General features: G+C 47.5%; 1 protein-coding gene across 20 annotated transcripts in view; it reads right to left on the reverse strand.

The window, feature by feature from the left end:
* The window catches only part of tcf7l2 (transcription factor 7 like 2), a 96,771-nt gene that overhangs the window by 13,660 nt on the left and 62,321 nt on the right, over positions 1–20,790 (reverse strand). For 18 of the 20 annotated variants that reach the window (XM_036549568.1, XM_036549560.1, XM_036549542.1 and 15 more), the window contains 3 exons: positions 7,409–7,541; positions 4,745–4,847; positions 3,115–3,201 (listed from right to left, as the gene is read on the reverse strand). In XM_036549568.1, the coding sequence (XP_036405461.1) occupies positions 3,115–3,201; positions 4,745–4,847; positions 7,409–7,541 (323 nt within the window). Of the gene's footprint in view, positions 1–3,114; positions 3,202–4,744; positions 4,848–7,408; positions 7,542–14,703; positions 14,833–20,790 lie in introns of those variants that run through there. The other 2 variants (XM_036549595.1, XM_036549605.1) reach the window with 1 other exon arrangement.

Here is a 20,790-nt window from a genome sequence, read left to right on the forward strand (position 1 = left end):
CCCTGCTCTCACTGTGCCTGGTGTCCCTCCACTGTACTGTACTGTCACTGCTCTCACTGTGAGTGCACTATAAATACCTCACTCCTACACGGCGTAATGAGCAAAGAGACGCGCAGCCGGTTAGCACGCGTACGAGCGTGTGTGCGTGCACACAGTCATACGTGTGTGAGTGATACTGTATGCGTGCGTGTGTGTGTGTGTGTCAAGAGAAAAGTGACAGTACACAAAACTGTGAGGAAGACTGGATGATCATAAAAAAGGGGGGGGATTTTTTTCTTATATATATAAAACAGCTCATTATCTGCCCAGCGTCTGACTGCATGGCTCGGAGACAGAATATAATGAAGAGCCTTAACTTGCCAGGAACAACTATTTTGTGTTGGAGGCTCTCTCTGGGGGATGGTGTTTTCCTGGCCGGCCCCGCCCGCGCCTCCTCTCCTGCCTTCATCCCTGTCATGTTCCCGTGCGCGCTGCGTGTCATCGCTCAGCCCCTTCCTCCCCAGCCGCGGACTCCTTTGAGCTGCCGAGTACCCGGCGTCATTATCCTGCTACCCCCCCAACCCCCCCGCACCCCCAGACTCCCCCTGCACTTGTTACGTTTCGCCTATTCCCGGATCCAATTTTTTTTCCTCATTCTTCTTCTTCTTCTTCTTCCCCCATCGCTCCCCCCCCCCACCCCCCGACCTCCCCCTCCTCCCGGGCTGGGCTGTGCGGCCCAGGTTATGGTTTAAACATGATGGTGCTCTCTTTGAAGCCCGCTGCCGCTCCCTATCCGAGCTCATCAGGAGCGCCGCGCCGCGGACCAATTTAGCCGGGCAGAGGGCCCCGCAGCTCCCTCGTCTGCATCTGAAGGCGACGACCGCGCCGCACGGCCCGAGTGGCAGCCGGAGCCGTTTAATTGCCGATCCGAGGCGGCGGCGAGGCTGTTTAATGGATAATGACCCATCCGCTCTCTCCCAGAAGCCCTGGCTCTGGCGCGCGGGCGGGGCCCAATCAAAGGCCGCAGCGGCGGTGGTGGCGGCGGGCGAAAAGGGGGGCGCGCGGGCTGTCACACAGGCGGCGAGAAGCACCGTGTCCGTCACCCCATTATCAAAAATAATGTACTTCATTTGCTCTACCTTCTCCCGCTTCCTCCTTTCCTCCTTCTCCTTTTTCCCCTTTTCAGAGACCAAGGCACCTTCGGTTCGAGGGCTTACTGATCCAATACGGCGATACAAGGTGATGGAGAGCGTTTCCGAATACTAATGCACTTCAAGACGTGCCAGTCGGGGTCCCCAAACCCCCTCTCACCAAGATGTTCCTTCTGCTTTAAAAAGAAAGGTCTGGAAAGTCATACTGGGGCATCGGTAATGTTTGGCAACATCTGCCAAGCTCTCCTTGAGTCACTCAAGTCCACTTACGGCTGAAGTTAAAATGAGTGCAGGACCCTGAATATCTGGAATTTTGTTTTCTTTTCTTCTGAGATTTGTATTTTTTATTATTGTACTATTTTATAATTTTTTTTTGAGATTTAATTGCGTGCAGAACTGCAGTCACAGCAGAATAGCCACTTTTCCCTGTTTTAACATAAACATGCTAAACTGGCCTCACCAGAGACAGAGACCTTTACCTATTAATCTATGCTAATTCAATTAGGGATTATCAAAATGCATTAGCCATTCTGGGCCCATCCCGAGCTCACAGACCCTCCACCAATTCAATTAGCTGCACTGGAAATAAGATGATCACAATATAAACCCCTCATTAGGGGCAATTAGCCGTCACTTAAACACAGGTCCACTGGCTGCTGGGTAAACTCCAGATACACTAGATACAGCCCAAATTAACCAGGGTAGGGCTGTGGAGGGGTGTGTGAGTGTGCACACACAGGCACATCTGTGTGTACATGTGCATGTTTGTGCACTTGTGAATGCGCATATCAGTGTGCTTTGAGAATGTTTCGCTGTGTGTATGCTTGAGTGTGTGTGTGTGTTCTCACTAGCTCATGTTCCCTGCTTCATAACCTTTTCATGGCAGCAGCTCTCAGTCACGTTTATGCAGGTTGCTGGGAAGTGGAACATTCCGGGAACATATGACCGCAACCACAAACAGTTGAATGTGACCGCCGGGAGATCAGCTGAGACACAGGGTTTCAGAGAGGGGGCGTGGCTGACCCCCTGCTCCCTGTCCCTTTTGCTTTCAGAGAAGAAACTGCTGAGGTCCACACTGACCGTTACAGGGGTACGGAGGCACGGGCGTGCCAGAGGGTGTGTGTGTGCGTGTGTGTGTGTGCGCGTGTGTTTGAGTGTGCGTGCAAACACCCTGGCCCCACAGAGTCGGTTTCTGCATTTACTGTGCAATTACACAGCAGTGTGTCACTGTCTGGAGAGCAGTCTGACAGGCCTTTGCCCCGACTCTCACAGCTATAAACCATGTGTATTTTCTGACTTTCAAAAATGGTAATGCCATCATTACAGGAATGCGCCTCTCTCTGGGCTCCAGGCAGGCAGTGGGAGGGGGGACAGACATATGTTTTTTTTGCTCAAAAAAAAAAAAAAAAAAAAAAAAAAAAAACATATCTTAAAACAGCAAACCCCAGGGTGTGTGTCATCTACAGTTAACCCTTTCCCCACTTATTTGCTGGAGTACTGTGGAGTCTTTCCCCAGAGAACAATTTCACCAAGAAAAAAAAACCCCAACACAAACGCCGCTGCTCCCCGAAGTCCGACCCCTCCTCCCGTTAGCGGACTCCACGAGCCACATTCCACAGTGCAGCATGTTTTTTTTGTTCTTTCTTAAAAGAAGCAAACACGCAGACACAGGCCCTTCCATCTCCCAACATCCAGCGAGGGTAAACGCTCACTGGAGGCCTCATTATGAAAATGCTCATAATAATTAATATTTTAATATCTGCGGAGCCACTGTGGGGAATTTCTTTATTAATAGAGGAGGCAACAGAGCATTTCCTTGAGGGAGAAGTTTTTGCAGATCGGAGCAGAGAGAGCAGCTCTTCAGGAGACCCCTGGTGTTTTAAAAGAGCATGCACGTACCACCCCCCCCCCCCACCCCCCCCCACAGACCCCCCCCTACCCCCACCCCAACCCCCCTGCGTTTTGGTTCCAGAAAGCAGCTCACCTTGACATGGATGCGTTAACGGTGAGGGCAGTGGGGTAGGGGTGTCTAAATCCTCCCGTTGTGATTGGGTAGACGGGTTGACCTTGCCTGGAAAGAAGAAAGAGCGGCTGAGTAAAAAGGTAAAAGCTCTCCCCATGCGGGCAGCTTTACTCTCATTTGATCAGAACAGAAATCTTGGGGATTGCAGAGCGCGGATCAAAGAGAGCAAACTCTGAACAATTTGAATGCCACAAATCTGATAGGAATGGCTAATTAAATTTTATAACCCTTTGCTTATGCCAATGGAAACCCTTTCCCCAAGCTGGAACTAGGTGTTTTGTTGTGATAATTAAAGACGAAGCGCCGAACGCTTTAATGGAGCCATCACGCTAATTGAGCTCTACACATCCAAAGAAAAACAATAATGAATGTAAATTTATACCAAAATAAAGTACAGCGAATCAAAGAGCAGCAGCCCAGCTCCGGGCTTCTCTCGGTATTTAGATCGCGGTGAGAAAACATTAAATTAACAGAGCTTAATTTGTAGCCTTTTGTCATATTAACAAGTGTTGACAAGAGTTACCAGGGGAAGGGTCTCCGTGTGGAATTGTGGGTAAAATACTGGCAATCACAGTTCATTACTCTAATTGGACAATACAGCAACATGCAAAATAGCATTCTCTCCACAAAGAAGCAACTTAGGGTTGCGGGGGGAAGCAGCCTACGTTTCCCGTGGCCCGGGAAGGTGGTGGCGCGAGGCGCGCTGCATGCGTAACACAGCCAGCGCGTCAGCGTTTACGCACTGCTGCGTCTCTAACGCTGCCGGGGGACAGGGCCACACACCCTGGCCTGACCACCTCACCACGTAATACAGAGGCACCCCTGAGCACAACACCTCAACAAATAAAAAAAAAAATTTACTGGGGTGAGAAGCAGAACTCGAGTCATTCACTGAGCCGAGGGGTGGGGGATGGGGTGGGTGCAAAGATGACCCCCCCCCTTACCACCACCCCCCAAAAAAAAACAAGGGGAAAGAGAAGAGAGAAAAGAGGGCAGAAATCGATGGCTTGCACAGAAAATGGAAGCGCTTCCTTCATCTTACAAAAAAAAGTTCTCCAAAATGTGGCATTTAAAAAAAAAACTTTACTTTTGTGAGGCTTCACAATTTAACCTCAAATAAAACAGTCTACAAATCAAACGTATAGACAAATGCAGAATAAACATTAGTGCATGCCATGAAAGTGTTTTTTTTTATTATAATTCAGAATTAGAAAATAAATCATGAAGCCTCTGTGGCATTCTAGGGTGTATGGGGGGACCTTTATGTAAAATAATAATCAACAATTAGTCATCAATAATAAATAATGTGCACCAAGTGTCATGCTGCTCCTTGATTCCATAGCACTCCCATGCAGATTACAGTAACCTAACTGCAGGACACTGTCATCAGGCAGGAAACATTAAAACACTGTCTAAAAATGGTCATTTTATACAACAGTGACAACATAACTGCTAATTCAGTACATTAAAACGCACTGGTAAGCAACCATACAGCACATGGGAGCTTCACTGCTGACAGCATCAGAACATGCTGCTGACAGAGAACAGGATACAGTTATAGAGTATTAGGGAAAAAAGTGGAGCTGCTTACTGTGGTACTAACCATCCTAGCGGATGGGGGATTTGGCCGACGGTTCCGGGCGACAGGGGGTAGTATGGAGATATATCAGGAGGATGTGGAGGTCTCGGGATTCCTGGGGAGAGGGAGAGAGAGCGAGAGAGAGAGAGAAAGAGAGAGAGAGACAGAGGAAGGGAGAGAGAGAGCGGGAGAACAAACGTTTACCCCCTCAATCCTGTCGACCCTATTCCCCTATGAAACCTACAGGAACGTTAAATTCATCTGTTGTGATTTCCACAATTGAACAAAGTCAACATCAGAAGGAAGCAGGTCTCGTGCGCGCCGTGCTAAACCACACATTTTGATCAAAGCCCTTTGAGGTGCTGCCGCGGTAACGAGGGGAGGAAAACCCCGCCCCCGTCATCGTCATGCCAACCCGACCGGAGGACTACTGCGCGAGATAATTGTGGTTTCAGAGCCAAAACACAAACGCAAAGCTTTTGCCATGGTGGTATCTATACCTAGGCCACAGTCCCATCAGCTGCTGCAGAGAAACTTCAGAGCAGATGCAGCTTGTCCATTATTTTGGTGAAAACACGAAAACGCCAACGTTACCACAGCCAGAGTCGGGCAGGTACCGTGCCCTTGGCATGGGCAGCACGGCCGTATTAGCAGAAACTTCTGATACCACCTCCAGAAAAAGGCCGTTCACTTCTACTCCAGGGTTTACAGCACACACATTCTGTGAACGAGTGCTGAGCTGGGAAACAGCTGAACAAGCTTCTCAGCCCTCACTCCCCAACAGCTGGCTGCCGCAGCCGCTGGCTTCCTGCTCACATTCACTTCATTCCTGCTTTTTCGTTCAGAGATTATTAGCGGCGTGTTTTTCACCCGAGCGGTGAAAACCTCAGCAGCTGAACTCCTGGTCCCTCCGAACACTGTACCCAGTGCATTTTTTCTTCTCCTGTGTGTATTTAAACACTGAGAAATGCAGTTTCACAAGAAAAAATTCTACCTGGTGCTCAACAATGGGGAGAAAAGATGCTTATTCAGTCTGGCATCTTAGAGAGGAGGAAAAAGACAAACAGAAAACCCAGACAAAAGCTGAGAGATAAGAACCATCACCAGCTCTGACAACACAATCGAGTTTGCTTACTTTCAGAGAGCAGGACTAAAGAAAACGCAAAGCTCACACACAGAACATCCCAGAATCTCAACCAGAGATCTCAACTGCTTGTCATAAAACACACTGTCGTAAAAACAGCAGAAAGCAGTCCAAGGTGATCAATTTCCCAGCGATGTGGAGCGTGGTTTTTCAGCCTGGGGAAGTGCTTAGCTTCTGTGGAGTGTCCGGCGCTAAAGCCAGCCAAAACTGCACCTGGATTGGAACCAACCTGCTACATTCCACTACTCTACACCTCAAAAGACAGAGTGGATCAGAACCAACCCACTACACTCCTCAACACTGAGGAGAGGATCAGAATCAAACCCGCTAAAGTCCAATACTCTACGCTACAGCACAGTTGAGTGGATCAGAACCATTCTGCTGTGCTCTTGTGGTCTTCACTACAGTGCTCCACCACTTCATATGACTGGTCAGAAACACTATTCTCCTGTGCGTGGCACACAGAGCTCCATGTGGTAGCGGGTTAGAGGGGAAAAAAAAAAAAAAAAACAGCAATAAACATTCGATAAACCTCAGCTGTGTTGAGAAGTCACTCGGAGCTTCTATGCCCCGGCCCTCACAACGTTGTTCAGACGTCGAAGGAGCGTTGTGAGCGGCTCGGCGTCTCCGCGCCGCGTGGGTCATCCTGCAGTTTCAGTGTTGCTCCCCGATTAATTAAACTCTCAGCTCAATTAAGCAGCGCCATTACCCGCCGCGTTAAACAGCGCCCGCGTCATTAATCCCTCTCCTGCCATGACGATGCCGTGGAGGACATTTAAAAAAAGAAGCACGAAGAGGACGAGTCCCTTCCCAGCGCCAGACAAAGCAGATTCATAAAAGTAAGTTCACCTTTCACCTTTTCAAAGTGTTGTCCATATACACTGCTGCATTCTACTGCAACAATTTAGGTAATGAGACTTTCTGGAAGGAGCTACAGCCCCCATAGATGCAACTCTGTGCTACAGGCTGTCAGAAGCCCTCTGGGTGTGCAGCAAGTGCGTACTGCAAAAGACGGGCCCAAGTGGGGAGCATGGAGAATATGCTGCAGCCTGAAACGATCAATCAATCAATCAATCAATGAGCCCTAACTGTCACAGAGGCAGCTTGTAGGGTCTTCTCTTCATAACACAGGTGCTCCTTTCCTTCAAATCTGAGTGAAAGGTAAACTGAATAAGGAAAGAACATGCAGCCAGGAGTCGAGCGTCTGAGGGGAAAGACGCACCGGGACGCCCTGCAGGCGCACCCAAAATGCACCTGCGCTCAATATGCCAATGCCAGAAATGCCAGTAGGGGGCGCTAGGAATGCTGAACTAACCAGGATCCCAAAAAACCAATTCACAGAAACCAAGATGGCGGCTGCCTTTTCTCTCACAGTGACTAAGCTTCCACTCTGATGGGACATATACACCAACCAGGCTGTAACTGAAAACCCAGGAGCACAAAAACACTCCGATATGGGGGCTCCCAAACCGCGGCAGGAAAGGGGGGGGGGGGGGGAGGCACAGGGTGTGACGGGGAGGCGGGGCTCTTACCTGTCTTGGGGTCCACGTCGGTCTGTAGGTGCGGCGGGGGGTTTCCAGGGGTGAAATGCTCATTGCTGTAGGTGATCAGGGGGGTGAGAGGGTGCACATGGTGCGGGTGCTGGACCACAGGGACTTTATTAGACTGCAAGAGAAAAGGGAGGGGCAGAGAAAAGAAAAACACATGTTAATGTTTTAATGAAAGATCAATTCAGCCATCATAAGAAAGATTTGAGTTTGAGTAACCCCCCCCACCCACCCACCCACCAAAAACCACGCACCCATTCGACACATGCCAAACACAATGCAGTTTACAATGAACCCTGCGAGTGGACGAAGCAGGAGACACCCCCCTCCCTCCCCTAAAAGCAGGATCACTGCATCGTGCGTTCAGCATGCAGCCCACAGTCTGAGGAAGCCATAGACACACAGAGGCTCAGAGGCTAACCATGGCACTTAGGGCTCTGGCTTTAGGGTGTGAATCTTCCCCATCCGAGACTGAGGGCTGATGAGGGTTGGGGGGGTGGGGGCTGTTTAAAGGGCTTAGCTGCCCCCCCTTTTGTGCAATTTGCCGTTTTGATCCAGTACACTTCTGAAACGAATCAGCTTTGGCCCAGGTTTTTGCATTAGAAAGGAAAATATCATCTCCACATTTTTGCTAAATTGGTTTTAGTGATGTAATCTGCTCATTGTGCTCTTGTGTGGTGAAGGCTCTTAAGATTACAGTCCAGCCCGGGGGGTGGGGGGGGGGGGGGGGGGGGTGGGTACGGTGGGGGAGCTCAACCGTAACACGGCATTAGCTGCCTGCCAGGGGAAGCATATTCCCAGCACAACCAAACATAACCAGATTAGGCTGGGCTGTAGATTAGACAGGCCAAGAGAAGGTGATGGATGGATTAGAGTCTGCTCTCATTTCAGCGAGTGTCTTTATTTCCTTTCATCTTCCGCAGAGGCCACCGCTGTGGGATGCGCAGCCGGGCTCTCCACAGCGTCCCGGGACTCCTGCATGACCCCCCCCCCCCCCCCCCCCCCCCCCCAACTTCCATCTCATCAGCCACCTCTCCGCCCAGACCCAAACCGGACTGAATGCAGCTCCTTCCAAACCTGACTGACATTTTCAACAAACCTCATTTTAGCACACCTCAGCCAACCTGATTGGCTGACTTGTCAATAATTGATCCCTCTCAGATCAATCAGGTGAGGTGACCCAGTTGCAGAGAAAGTAGATCTCTCTGATCCTGTAACATGCTCTGTGGATTTTTTCCTTCCTTTCCTTCCTATAACTCAGTCAGTGGATCTCTACCCTCCCGTAACAGCTGAGTGGATCTCTCTGATCCTGTGACAGGTCAGTGGATCTCTTTCTTCTTCTAACACACTCAGTGGAACTGATCTTGTAACATGCTCAGTGGATCTTTGTGATCCGGTAACATTCTCAGTCGATCTCAGATTCTGTGACATGCTCTCCACAGAGTGGAATCTCATCGCTCGATAGACCTATGAAAGGTTTCTGCACACAGCAGTGGAAATGGGATTTTTTCAGGTTTAGAACCCTCAAACTGAAAAGCCAGGAAAAAGACAAGAAAAGTTTACATGAAAATAAGACCTAAATAAAGAAAAGGTATCCCCCAAAAATCTCGAAATCCTGTCAAGAGTTAAAGAAACAGGCTCTGACAGCTGTCATACAGGGAGGCCGCGCTGCCACTGAGCGAGGCCTGTGTCAAACAGCCCCTGCGGTAATGATGTGAAAGAATGCTGCCGATTCTCCTCCGCTGAAAAGCTTTAGTAAACCATTGAAATGGGCTCCTTTGTCAGGGCCTCTATTCAGCATTCCAGCGAATAGCCATCTACTGCCCGAGCATTCAGCAGACTGGGCAACTGATTTACATCACAGTTACTGCAGGATCTGCCCGTCCTTTAAAACACAGCGCGCAGACCATAGGCAGCCATGCGGTCTATCAGCCTGGCTTCCCGAGCCCACACACCACCACCAGGAGCTACAGTAACCCCCCACTCCTCTCCACTAGGGAGGGAGAGATTATGTTGGCCGCTAACCACACAGCAGGACCTTTGTTTTAACAAAGCTTATTCCCAACCATGCATCTACCATGTGCATATGCACCTGTGTGTGTATGCGCGCGTGCACTTACCTGGATGTGTGTGCGTGTATGTATTTGTGTATCTGAGCGCCTACATGGCTGTGTGCATGTCTGTGAGTGTGTGCATGTGTGTGTGTGTGTCAGATCCTTTCACACCAGCTCAGAGTGTAATATTTCAGTTATGTGGGTCAAGTTCAGCACAAGCTCCAAGCTGCTGACTATGCACAGTTCAGAGGCTGTGTGTATGATTATGTGAGTGTGAGTGTGTGAGAGTGTATGTGTAAGTGTGTGAGAGTGAGTGTGTGTGTGTATGCGTGTGCGTGTTTGAGCATGTGTGAGTGTGTGCGTGTGTATGCATGCGTCCGTGTGCGTGCGTGTGAGTATGTGTGTGTGTGTGTGTGTGTGTGTGTGTGTGTGTGTGTGTGTGCGCGTGCGTGTATGTGCGTGGTGTAAACTCTTCCCGCTGGGAGTTGCAGCAGCAGTAATGAGCCCTGGGCAGAGTGCTGTGCTACGCCTCCACTCTGCTGCCTCTTTACTAAAAGAAGGTCTGTCCTTCACAACCTCCACTGGTGACCCCTGACCTCTACTGCCTGGAGAACTGGCAGCACCACTGAAATGTGGCGAAGCCTGGAGCCCCCCTCCCCCCCAGTACTGTCCTAAAAGTGGCAATATTGTCCAACCCCCCCCACCCACCCCCTGCTTTTACCAGCGAAAACTGATGGAAGCAACGAGGTGAGCAGGTGGGGGGGGGGGGGGGGGGTCTCTCCTCCCAGCATGACCCGCCCCCTGTCTGCCACCAAATACGCTGCACAGTAAACTACACAACTGCAGCACCCACCAGGAAATTCACCAAAACTCTGCAGGGAAAGATCATTTCCCGTTTGCCAGCTGTAATGTTAAAGCAAACACAAATGTCTCACGTTCTGTGTACAGAAACCACACTATCACAGGTTAAAATCGACTGAGCTGAGCCTAAGGAGGTGGCCTAACCCCATGGGGGGGTGACAGAACCACACTCAGCTCAACACTACATTAGCCACAAAGAAATCGAGAAATAAAACTATTCAACTACAAACTATTAAAAAATTCCCAACATTCACATAATATTGCACTTACATGTAATAAAATAAATCAACAATTAACAGGACAATATCATAATACCTGTGGTCTCTTCACTCAAAGAACATTTCCAACTCACTTATCAACCCCAAAAAGACTTCCTACATGACCCCCCCCCCCCCCCCCCCCCCCCTTCCCTAATTCCATGTTACCCGTCCCTCCTGCATGCTGAAGGCCCCCGAGACCAGGCCTCCCTTCCAGAGTGAAAGCACTCGAAATCCCCCCCCCCCGCACACACCTTAACGCTATGCCACACAAAGGCAGACACACACTGTGGTGGCAGCACAATGAGGGGGGTATGCAGGAGGCCTTTCTCCGCCTCTCCGAACCCTCTCCAAGAATCACAGGAACAGAGGGAGAGATGACTTCCTGTTCCTGACTGCCACACTGTCAGCGCCACCCACGACTACACCCCCACCCCCCAACGTCCAAAAAGAAAGAGAGGAGAAAAAGAAAATCAACTGGTCTGAGCTTTCACCTCCAGCAACTTCCAAGTGCGACCACACACACATGTGGATGGGTGCGCACACACGCACACGCACACACGCACACACACACACACACAAAGATGGGATTAGCTGCAGTGTAAGGCCGCCTATCCACAGGCCTATTGAAAACGAGATCTTTAGAGCAGAGCTGATTGAGTGCTTCCTGCCAGATATGGAATGACTACATAACGTCCATTATGCAACAACTTACAATAAACCCCTCACACACCCCCACAAAACTACTCTACACCATTATTTACAATAAAAACAATAAAAAAAGATCAGTGTAAAAACGCAAAGATATTGTCAAAGGATGAGCTGGTTAAAAGTTCACATGCTGTGCACAAACAACAGAACCAGAGGGAGGGAGTCAAAGCACAGCTGCTCTGACTGAAAGTGGCTCTGTCATCCGGCCTGGCGCTACAGCTACACAGCGTGCACCATGAGAGAGGCTGTGTGTGTGTGTGTGTGTGTGAGTATGTGCGAGTTCCTGCATGTGTGCATGTGTTCCTGCCTGTGTGTGTGTGTGTGTGTGTGTGTGCAGGCCGTTTCAGCATGGCCATTAAGCAGAATGTCATTCCATTAATGGTAATTGACAGAGTCTGTGGGAGGCCAGGGGTCGCGACCCCTCATTGTGGTGTCACAATGCGCCGGGCTCTGGTGATGAAGTGAATGTGGGTTCGGGGCAGACAATGAGGGGGCTAATGCAGCTCCTCAGGAGGCGCTGACACATCGCAACGCAAACACTTACCCACCCAGTTAACACCAAAAACACGGCCGTTTAGAGCATGCACACCAAAAAAAAAAAAAAAACAAAAACAAAAAAAACTAAATATGAGAAAGAGAAGGATGCAGAAAAGGGCGCGACAACTTTCTGAGACTAAGACGAAATGTGTCCTCCGAGTCCCCCCGTCTCTGAGAAAGCCGTGGGGGTGGGGGTGGGGGTGAGCGCGTATCTCTGCGCTGTATGCCATGCCACGAGGGCATGTCACTGCTGCTGGAGGTGTCTAACGAGCAGAGCTGCCGTTTTGGGCGCGGGGTGATGGATAGGGGGCTCTCAGGCCAGCAAATTCCTGTGTAAGCAGAAAGCAGCCAAACACGTGAGGCGATAAGGAGACACTCCGAGGGCCCGCGTCCAAGAGCTCAGGGTGACAAGGAGCAGAAAAAAACGCTGTCTGCTCTATCTGCGTGAGAGTGCGTACGTGACAGTGCGGCTGAGTGTGTGTGTGAGAGACACCCTGAGCAGGAAAAAGAGAGGGAGAGAAAGGATGTGGGTAAATTCCCATGTTCCTGTCTAACTTTCTTACAGACTTCTGTATGTCGTTCCTTGCTGGCATTAGCCTGATGTTGCTTGTACTTTCAGGTCAGGAGGAAAAATTATCTGATACATTAGAAGCTGTCACGTGAGTATGTATGAATGTGTGCGAGTGTGCGCGTGAATGCGTGTGTGTTTGTGTGAGCACGTACAGTGGCACAGGGGCACCTGCGTTCCCCATCTAAAAACACTTTGTCAAAGCCAGCATCCTCAGCTGAAACCATGCAAGAGCGCCAGGAAGGAAAAGAGAAAGTATGACCTGAGCAGCCAATCAGAAGTGCTCCCCAGAGGAGCCTCATCCTGCTTCAGGGTTCCTGAAAGCTGTGCGCACTGACACATTTGTGTGCACTGACACATCCACTAACACACTGTCCCCTTTCTGCACAGTATCGTCACACCGCAAGACCAGATATACTGGAAGAGAAACAACCCAAAAAATCCGATTACACTTGAACTGCCCAGAAACAGATTAGATACATCATTTCACATTTAAGAACATATACTTCAAATTTAAGAATTTAAACAGAAGCAACTTCAGCACTATTTAACACACACACACACACACACACACACACACAGCTTATTGTTGTGGCCCATCGGTTACACAGAAACACCCCCCCAGGGAAGAACACAGGCCTCCTGGTCCCTACTCCATCACTCAGCTCCTACCAGCGTTTCTATCTGAGAAAAAGTAGAATAATCAGAGCGCTGTTTGCACCAGGGACAGGAGTAGGTTTAAAAGTTAATCTATTCACTTTACTGCAATGACAGGCTGGGCCTGTGATGCAGAGAATGATGGTGTGTTATCTGGGCCAGAGACTTCAGTGTCATCTGCATGTGCTTCTCTTTTATCCAGAAATATATGCACTAAGCATCAAAACTGTTTTTCTGTTAAATTACCCAAAATATGTTCTTTACTTGGCTTTAACTTTTTTTTTTTTAAACGAGATAAAGCACAAAGCTGTTAATAAAAAAAAAAAAAAACAATTTCCCTAATAATTACATGACGTTAGCGTTTTCCTTTTCTTTACCTCAGAGAGATCTGTGCTGCTTTTTGTTTTTTTTTATTATTGCTGAATCTGGGAGCAGGAGAGTGAGAGATCACACAGGACCTGTCACTCACTGCTGCTGCTTTCGTGCGCAGAGACCCGGCTCTCCTTGGGAGCCGAGCCCCGGCAGAGGAGCCAAACCCCCCGCTTTACAGCGCCCCTCCCACCACACTCCGCGGCCAAATGCCTGCCCCTGCACACCTGAGAGAGGGGAGCTGTCCTGGGGTTTGTTTTGGGAGGATTTTAGCAGGTTTACAGCAAACCAGGTTGGCTGACACAAGGAGCGCATCCTGAACATGAATCATATTTCTGCAAAAGATGAAAGAGCCGAAAAAGAAACATTTTCCTGCAATCGTCCTGTAAAATTCACCCATTTTCTCACATTCAGTTGCATTTTGCAGTTTGTAGAAATGTACAATTGTTATTTCAATTCAATAGTGACACAAAACCAGGAATATTTAACATGTAACTAAACTCATAATACATGTAAAAATCATATATCGTGTTGATGATATCTACAATGTGCGCAAGTTATTCTAAGCTTAAATTTATCAACTTAAAAACACTGTTTGAAAAGGTAAATTTATGTAAAATAGATATTTTGTAGAAATATCTAAAAAAATACAAAAAAAAACCCATAAAAAAATTTCCTAGGATCTGGAGATATTTGTGCTGAGAGTTCTGACAGACAAAAGAACAATGGCATTTCAGACAGTAACGGCTGTCTTTTACACTTACTATATGCAACACGACGCAAATCCACAGTTCACAGACGTAACCGAGTACCGAGTGCTTTAAAAATAGTTTAAAAAAATCACACAGCAGAGCATAAACTGAAGCACACTGGCACCACTCATTAAAAAGTCCTTACATCCCACACACACACACACACACACACACACACACACACACACACACACACACACACACGCACACGCACACGCACACACCACCATGCCCAACCCCCACCCCCACAAACCACTCTGCCCCCCCTCCCACCACCCCCCTCTACAAAAAAGAGGAAGAGAGGAATCTCTCCTTTAAAAAAAATCACAGGGCTTTCATGCAACTTTGAAGCAGACGAGGACGGGGTCGCCCAGACCTCCCGCGGATTTCCGCACCCCGCACCCCAGCTCTGCGGCTTCTGGGTTTCAGCTCATCGCAGCAAACTGGCAGATGCAAAGTTTTGGGAGGGTGACAGAGGGCAGTCAGAGAGGGAGGCAGAGGAGAGCCTACTCACCCAGCAGCTGAGGTTCAGATGCCAGCACCCGATGTGCTGGAGCAGGGAGAAGCCCGAGGAGACCAGCCCCCCTTTGCAGCTCACCTCTTCCATCCCCACGGAAACCGTATCCCGTGGGAACATCCCCACTGTCCCTCCACCTGAGGGGTGGGCCTGTCCCCCTCTGTCCCGCGCACGTCCCCCGAACGCAGCCTTGGGAGGGGCGCCCCCTCTCTCCCGCACATGCAAACTGCTGCACTTGTTTACTGTCCCGCACCGCTTTATATGAAATCTTTCCAAAACGTACTTTAAAAATTAATAAATAAATCAATTAAAATAATTCATGGATAAATAAAAAAGCCTCGCTGGAGATGAAGTGGAGTTTGGCGGCCTGACCTGGCGGCGGGCGTGGCCTGACCTGCTGCATGCAGGTCACGCCGCGGCTGGGCTGCCTGGGCTACCCACCGCCCGACAGCGGGAGCAGAGAGAGGGGACAGGTTTGGGGGTGGGAGGGGGGGTAGGGGGCGGTGAACTATTTGGGTCGTGACTCCTAGCGCAGTGGAGTGCTCCGATATAATCTTCCCGCCAGCAAAAAAAAATGAACGGAGATAAAACAGCTGCAGCAACAACAACAACAACAACAAAAAAAAAACGAGACAAAACAAACGTTTGTCTCAGCCGACCCCAGAGCTGCGCCCTGCCGCGTACAGGCTCACCATCGGAGATCCATCAGGACGCCCCGAAAAGAAGGGCCGGGCGCAAAGCGTCGGCGACCACCGGATAAAGCAGGCAGACAGAGGACACGGGCGAAGGAGGGAGGAAGAAGGAGGAGGAGAAGAAGAAAGGTACGCCACCACAGCATCCGGGAGGAGAGCGTGAGATCAGCAAGCTGGAGCAGGCAGTCATTTATCTGTGGTGCTGCAGGTCCCCTCACAAAAAAAAAAAAAAAAACAAAAAAACCTGCACTTCCTCAGAGGGGATTTTTCTCGTGTCACTTTGACACGCTGTGACATCTACATCACGCGCTTTTTACAACACATTGCTCCTTCTCTTACGGGTTTTTTTTTCTTTTTTTTTTTTTTTTTAGAAGTGGAACAAGAAGAGGGGGAGAGCAAAGAGGAGGAAGAAGAGGAGGAAGAGTCCCTGAGAGAAAGCTGCCAGAGGCTCCCTACACTGTCAAAGGGCCAGGGTTTGAGTTCCACATGTTTCATTCTTTCATTTTTACTTTATTGTATTGAAATCACACTCCACAATGTACAGCTCAGGGAGGCTCCCAGCACCCACCCCCCCCCAAATGCTGACCCCCCATATTTAGGGCTTCTGCCAGTGCACCCTAACCCTCCATCTCTGAGAAACCCGACTCGGGACCAGTGCGGTGTCACCGTTGAGAGACACATATCATAATTAGGGCATATCTTTAGCCCTAATTCAGGTGGCTCGGCTATTTTAGAAAGTTGATCAACCAGCAAGACATCCATGTTTTCATTCTGCCTCTTCTATATCCAGCAAAAATAATTTTAAAACACAAGAGAGATGTGGAAAAAAAAACACAAAGTAAAAACACACCTTCAGCAATTTTCAGAGAGAGCATTTAAGAATTATTACTATACATTTCTACATTTCTAGACTGTAAAAAACACCGTACATATTTCTTTTCCAAACTTTTCTTGCAGTATGTTATAATTGCATTTTATAAGTTATTAGTCAGAGCAAATAAAGACATCATAAAATACACACCAAATAATTTATTTTTGACTTTTTCAGCACTGCAACTGAAATGGAAAAAACACAAAACAAAAATGAACAAAAAAAGATCTGAAACAAAATTAAAAAAAAAAAAAAAACAAATGCTTTTTCCACGCTGCTCCTTTTCTCTTTGCTCGCCTGCCTAGCGTGTGCAACTTCCCGCCAGTGATCTCCCGGCCCTCCGCGCGCACAAGCGAAACAAAACCACCAGAATTTCCTTTTACACGGAAATAACAAAAGCTGCAAGTGTCCAGCGCGACACGCCAAAGCGCCACAACCGCACGGCGGCTAATTACCTCCCCTCCCTCCCTCCCTCCACCGCCCGCACACGGCCGGCTCTTTGTCACACGCGCCATGCCTTCAGTACCGCGACCATGGCGACGAGCCGACCCGCGGGCCCTGACACGCCACGCACACTGCTCACTCGGGACAGGAGAGTGCGGGGAAAAAAGTGTAACAAAGAGCAAGAACAATACATTTAAAACAAAATGAAGATGAGGAAGGCCGAGTTAACTACAATGGAGAGGCACGCATTCACGCTTAACTTTGAACTAAATCAGAGGAGACAATTTAAAAAGCACACACATATACTGCTGCCCACCTGCTAATGCCACACACACACACACACACACACACAGAGTGCTATCCGTTTACTTGGTTGTGGAAGATGCTAAACTACTGAACATTACTGAGAGCATCCTGCCAGACACTTTGAGTGAACCAAACACAAGAAATTAACAAAAAAACCATTAACTTTCCCTCTTGAAAATTTAAATCAATAATTTCTCAACATAAAATTAAAAAAAAAAAAAGTGACACAAAAAACTGACAATAACGATATTTACAGCTGCATATGTTAAGAAAATTTTCTATGGAAATTAAAGGCACTTCTGTTATAAATCCAAGTGCCAATTTTTTAACGCATAAAAAAGTATACAAAACCTACGAAAAAAAAAAATACACAGATCCTAAAATGAAATTCAACCTCATTTTCTGAGACAAAGAACTACACAAAGATGTAAGCTTTCATGATCAAATTTCAAACCTGTTCCTGTTCCTAAATAGCTTACACGTGCAAAACAGACTGTGTTAAACTAAGATAATTAAAAATAATAATTTAAAAAAGGAAATAAGAAGTCCACACACAGATGTGGTACTTAAAATAAAAGATTACTTAACAAAATGAAAAAGTAGAGCTTACCATTTAGTGCAGCTTGGTTTGGGATAGGCAGCGATGTGTCTGGATTCCTGGTTATAACAAGCATGCTGCCACTTGCTGTAGAGCGCACACTACACAAGATACACATTACACTGTCATCAAGGAATCCACTGGAGGGCAGCACCTTACCAACGGCGGTCCGCCGGCCAGATCGCCCGAGCCGATAACAAAAGCCGAGAGGAGACAAGCCAAGCCACACAGGCACCCGAAAGCAGATCCGCTGCCGGAGAGCCCGAACGCTCCATTCACAGAATTAAACGCGCCTGCACTGCGGCGATTCTGCCCCTCAACACCCATCCTCCGATCCCCCTTAATAAGCTCTTTTGTGTCCATCTTTCTTTCTTTGATAAGTTGAAAGAACAAAAAAGAAAAAAAAAAGGTTTTCTCTTCCTTCCATGGCTTGGCAAACATAAAGGTACTCAAGATGGTTCTATAGAAGTGACCCCTAACTTGGCTAAACTTGAGCAGTAGGTGTCCTCCGCGGTGTCATTAATCCTAAACGCGTCGGCCGTCTCACAGGTCGGGTACGAAAACAAAATAAAAACAAAGCTGTAAAAAGCAAAAGCAGAGAGTAATCCCAGTGAAGGAGGCACCGCCACCCTGCCCGGGGTCCTGCCTTTCGCTTGCCCACAATTTTGATGTAGAAACAGGGAAATATAAATACAGCCAAAGATAAATGAGAACCTTTTTTAACCAAAAAGAATGGAACACATTGTCATCACTTTGCGAGTTGCACGGCTTTCTTTAAAGACACAGAAGCAAAGGACCAAAACTTGAAAATCAAACAGACAAATCTGCAGCAAAACAACCCCCAAACAAAAAACAAAATGACACCCAAAAAAAAAACCAAAACAAAAAAAAAAAAAAACAACTCACATTAATTTCAGAAGCAGTGGCAATTGAAAATTTAACACGACCAACTAATGGCAATAAGAGAGGAACCCTGCTCTTAAAGCCGCGATCCGAACACACTCCAAACCACCGCTGGGCGCCTTTTAACCATAGCAGAAAAAAATTACTATTGATCTTCAAATAGCGATAATTGAAAAGATCAAAAAGATTAAACAAAATCGAGAATGTGCTGACTTACCATGTTATGCCTTTTTTTATGTTGCAACTTTTGTTAAAAAAAAAAAAAAAATTCGCTCAAAGATGCTGCATCGGAGGTGTCAAATTTTAGCAGAGACTCTTGATCGTGTTACTTCCGCAGTCCTGCCTTCCAATGCTTCAGAACTTTCCCGATTCGCTTTTATTTTGTTTGTGGTACCTAGCTTTTTTTTTGCTAAAGACTTTAAAAGCCTTCAGCTCAGTAAACCAGCACAAATTATCCTGCCACCTTGCACAGCTCTGATGCTTTGGCCGCTAACTTTGGAACGGCCTTTACTACTGCATCAAAATTAGCATTGTCAAAGCAGTTAATGAATATTAATATTGTATTTGTCATTGGAGCTGGCCCGTTGTTGAACTCCAAGTCATCCATCAGGGACAAGATTAAGAACACAATTATTTCTGACTGACAGGGACCAAATCTGCGAGATTTTTTTTTCCCCAACAATTTAAAGAAAAAGACACAATATCATCTTAAGGTGTCTCCCAAGAGAAAAGAGACCAGATTAATACACTTTTAATGAAGCAAGATTTTACTGTGCGTGAACTGCTGGGGGGTGGGTGGGGAGGGGGGGGGGGGGGGGGCGTGTAGCAATATTCCAACTCACAAATTCAGCATTTTACGGAAAGCACCCAAACCACAAATGGCACATTTTTTGCGACAGCCGTCCAAAAGATTTTTATTCACAGTTCTAAGGAGAGCGTTTTTTCATCCAGAATCTGCAGTTTGAGGATCCCTATTTGGACTCGCCTGGGACGATATCATCCGACCGTTAATTTTAACAGAAGGAAATAATAAACACAGGCAGCGCAGGAAATAATTCTTACACCAATTCAACAAGAAACACCTTCATCAATCGCCATCCCCCTGACCACCCAAAATGCTTTCACCCACACCAAGACCTCCCCGTCTCCAATGCAAGCATATAAATTACGACCAGATTTCAATTTCCCAGCAAAACAGAAAAAACATACACACGTATGAAATTTATATGCAGTGTATTTGTACAAAAGAAAAGTCCGTCAAGCTTTCAATCTTGGCAAAGGCTCCATCTCCACGTGCTCCCAAAGCAACATTTAACACCATATGCTTGAATTAAAAAAGAGAACATCAATTTACTTAACACACACACTTACAGCCTTGTCTACAACAATCTGCCACCATCAATAGCCCCCTTACCTGCGATTGCTTCTTTGAGAAATTAACAAAGTAACATGCCATTTAACACAACTCGATCCAGCTGCTTACTGACAGGGTGATCCTTCTGGTGTACATGGTTTAAAAAAAACGCAAAAGAAGAAGATCTTAAATGGTGAAAAAACAGCTTTTTTGTTTGGGTTCCGCAACTTGTAACAAAATATGAAAGGAAAAAAAGGAAGAAAGAACTGAAAAGGAAAGCTACACGGCGCAAGGTGTCTCCCTGCGAGCGTTATTCGTACCGTTTACCGTAAGTTTGCCTGCACGATTCTCCCGTAAGGGGGAGAAGCTACCACAAATCTTTAAGTTTAAAGACTTGCGTTTTTTTCCCTCTTTTAAACACAATTAAAAAAAATATTGCAAAAAGTTAAAGGGGGGGTTAGGGGGTGGAAGGGGTATGAAAAATGACAGATGCGGGCACTAATACTATCAGACCGAAGAATCGCTGAGGGTCTGGGTCAAACAGTGGCCTCGGCGCAGAATAGCTGGATCCTGCTGACCGCCCTGTTGGCCCCCTAATACCATTAGCAACCCTTAGATGAACATTCTAAATTGGAGTTTTGTTCTGGAGGTACCAACCTGACCCCTCGTCCCAGCCGCCCAGGGCTGCAAATGCAGATGGCAGAGTCTTTACCAAAATGGGGAGAAGAAGAAGAAACAAAAACAAAACAAAAAAAGCGGCTTAAGATTCTCCCGATTTTTTTCGCCGTTTTTGCTCCGAAGCCGCCGGCGTCGCAGGTTTTGCACAGCCCGTCACCATACTCGCGAAATGCTTCGGAATTAAAACAAAGGGCGCCGCATATTCAGGAAATTTAATTCCCAACAGTTTACTAAATTA

The sequence above is a fragment of the Megalops cyprinoides genome, chromosome 1, assembly GCF_013368585.1.
Source record: "Megalops cyprinoides isolate fMegCyp1 chromosome 1, fMegCyp1.pri, whole genome shotgun sequence".
Taxonomy (NCBI): Eukaryota; Metazoa; Chordata; class Actinopteri; order Elopiformes; family Megalopidae; genus Megalops; species Megalops cyprinoides.